Raw genomic sequence first — 1,985 nt, 5'->3', positions numbered from 1 at the left:
TTGAAGGATTCTACTGGGAAAATATTAAATGATGCTGGAAGGCAGTAATTATCAATGCAACTTCACTGCATGTTTGATCAATTTCAAACTGTGGAAGTTGGTAAAAACCTTCAATTCCTTTTTCTTTGATCTTAGTGGTTGGCAGGTAAATTTGAATAATAGTCATATTATTATTAACTCATATTAGCTCGTCTTCCTTGTAAGCCTACGGTTATTATCCTATCACTGACAGCATTGTACTTTAGGATAGACCTTGAAATGTTTTTGAAAATGAACACGATACCATTCCTCTTCAATTTGTTATTCCTGGAAATGGCCAATACCAGTCCACTTCATCTCAAAAACCAAAAAAAAAAAAAAAAAAAAGAACAAAACCCGTTGCCATCGTGTCGATTCTGACTCAAAGTGACCCTATAGGACAAAGTAGAACTGCCCTGTATGGTTTCCCAGGAGTGCCTGGTGGATTCGAACTGCCGACCTTTTGGTTATCAGCCATAGCTCTTAACCACTATGCTACCAGGGTTTCCCACTTCAGCTCACTAATACCTAAAATATCGATGTTTATGTGTTTCATTTCACTTTTGATGATTTAGTATTTTCCCAGATTCATGCTTCGTACATTCCACCTTCTGATTACTAATGGATGTTTGCAGCTGTTTCTTCTCATTTTGAGTCATGCCACACCAGCAAATGAAGGTCCCAGAAACTTGTTAAAATGCAAATTCTGATTTGGCAAGTCTGGGTGCATCTGGGATACTGCATTCTTAAGAAATTCCCAGCTGATTCTGATCCTGTTGGTCCAAAGATCACACTTTGAATAATCAGACTACAGAGCGTACAATTTTGGGTCTGTGTTTAGTTTTCCAGATAGAAGTGGCAGCAAAGGAAGAGTGGAAGTGTTCAGAATTCCACAACTGAAGAAAAGTAGACTAAAGCAAAACTTTATTAATTCCTCTATTTCCAATGAAAGGCAACATTTCTGTGTTATAGGTTTGCTGATAATTGAATGATGCTTTTGCCTCTGTCCTGATAGGTATTTCATCCACATGGAATCAGCAAATCAAACATATGTTTCAGAATTTCTTCTTCTGGGATTTTCAGCAAAGTTAGAGATTCAGCTCATTCTCTTTGGGCTGTTCCTATCCATTTACCTGGTCACCTTCACTGGGAACCTACTGATCATCCTGGCCGTCAGTGCTGACTCCCAACTCCACACACCTATGTACTTCTTCCTCTCCAACTTATCCTTTGCTGACATCTGTTTCACCTCTACCACTATACCAAAGATGCTGGTGAATATCAAGATGCAGAGCAAATCCATCCTCTATGAAGGCTGCCTCACCCAGATTTTTTTTTTCATTGTTTTTGGATGTCTGGACAATTTACTCCTGACTGTGATGGCCTATGACCGCTTCGTGGCAATCTGTCACCCCCTGAACTACACAGTCATCATGAACCCCCGGCTCTGTGGACAGCTGATTCTGGGGTCCTGGTGCCTCAGTGTCATGGGATCCATGCTAGAAATTTTGCCAGTTTTGAAGCTGTCCTTCTGCACACATATAGAAATCCCCCACTTTTTTTGTGATCTTCCTGAAGTCCTGAAGCTCACCTGTTCTGACACCCTAATCAATAACATTGTGGTGTATTTGGTGACTGGCTTCCTGGCCTTCATTCCTTTCACTGGAATACTTTTCTCTTATTCTCAGATTGCCTCCTCCATATGGAGAATTTCATCAGCTGGAGGGAAGTATAAAGCTTTTTCCACCTGTGGGTCTCACCTCTCTGTTGTCTCCTTGTTCTATGGCACAGGCCTTGGGGTCTACCTCAGCTCTGCAGCCACACCAACCTCTAGAACAAGTCTGATGGCTTCGGTGATGTACACCGTGATCACACCCATGCTGAATCCCTTCATCTACAGTCTAAGGAACAGGGACGTTAAAGGGGTACTGGGGAGGCTCCTTGGAAGGGCAGCTGCCTCTCAGTGA

At 41.9% G+C, this 1,985-nt stretch overlaps 1 protein-coding gene across 1 annotated transcript; it reads left to right on the top strand.

Moving 5' to 3' along the window:
• Positions 1-1,046: 1,046 nt before the first annotated feature.
• LOC126070938 (olfactory receptor 7C1-like) lies at positions 1,047-1,985 on the top strand. Its single transcript, XM_049875262.1, has one exon. The coding sequence runs from the start codon at positions 1,047-1,049 to the stop codon at positions 1,983-1,985; it is 939 nt and encodes a 312-aa protein (XP_049731219.1).

Source organism: Elephas maximus, chromosome 3, assembly GCF_024166365.1.
Source record: "Elephas maximus indicus isolate mEleMax1 chromosome 3, mEleMax1 primary haplotype, whole genome shotgun sequence".
Classification (NCBI taxonomy): Eukaryota; Metazoa; Chordata; class Mammalia; order Proboscidea; family Elephantidae; genus Elephas; species Elephas maximus.
The sequence above is the reverse complement of the archived record's forward strand: the minus strand, read 5'-3'. Positions and strand labels throughout refer to the sequence as shown.

What these genes read in the sequence shown, in the direction of transcription:
- LOC126070938 (XM_049875262.1), top strand. Translation starts at nt 1,047, where the DNA reads ATGGAATCAGCAAATCAAACATATGTTTCAGAATTTCTTCTTCTGGGA.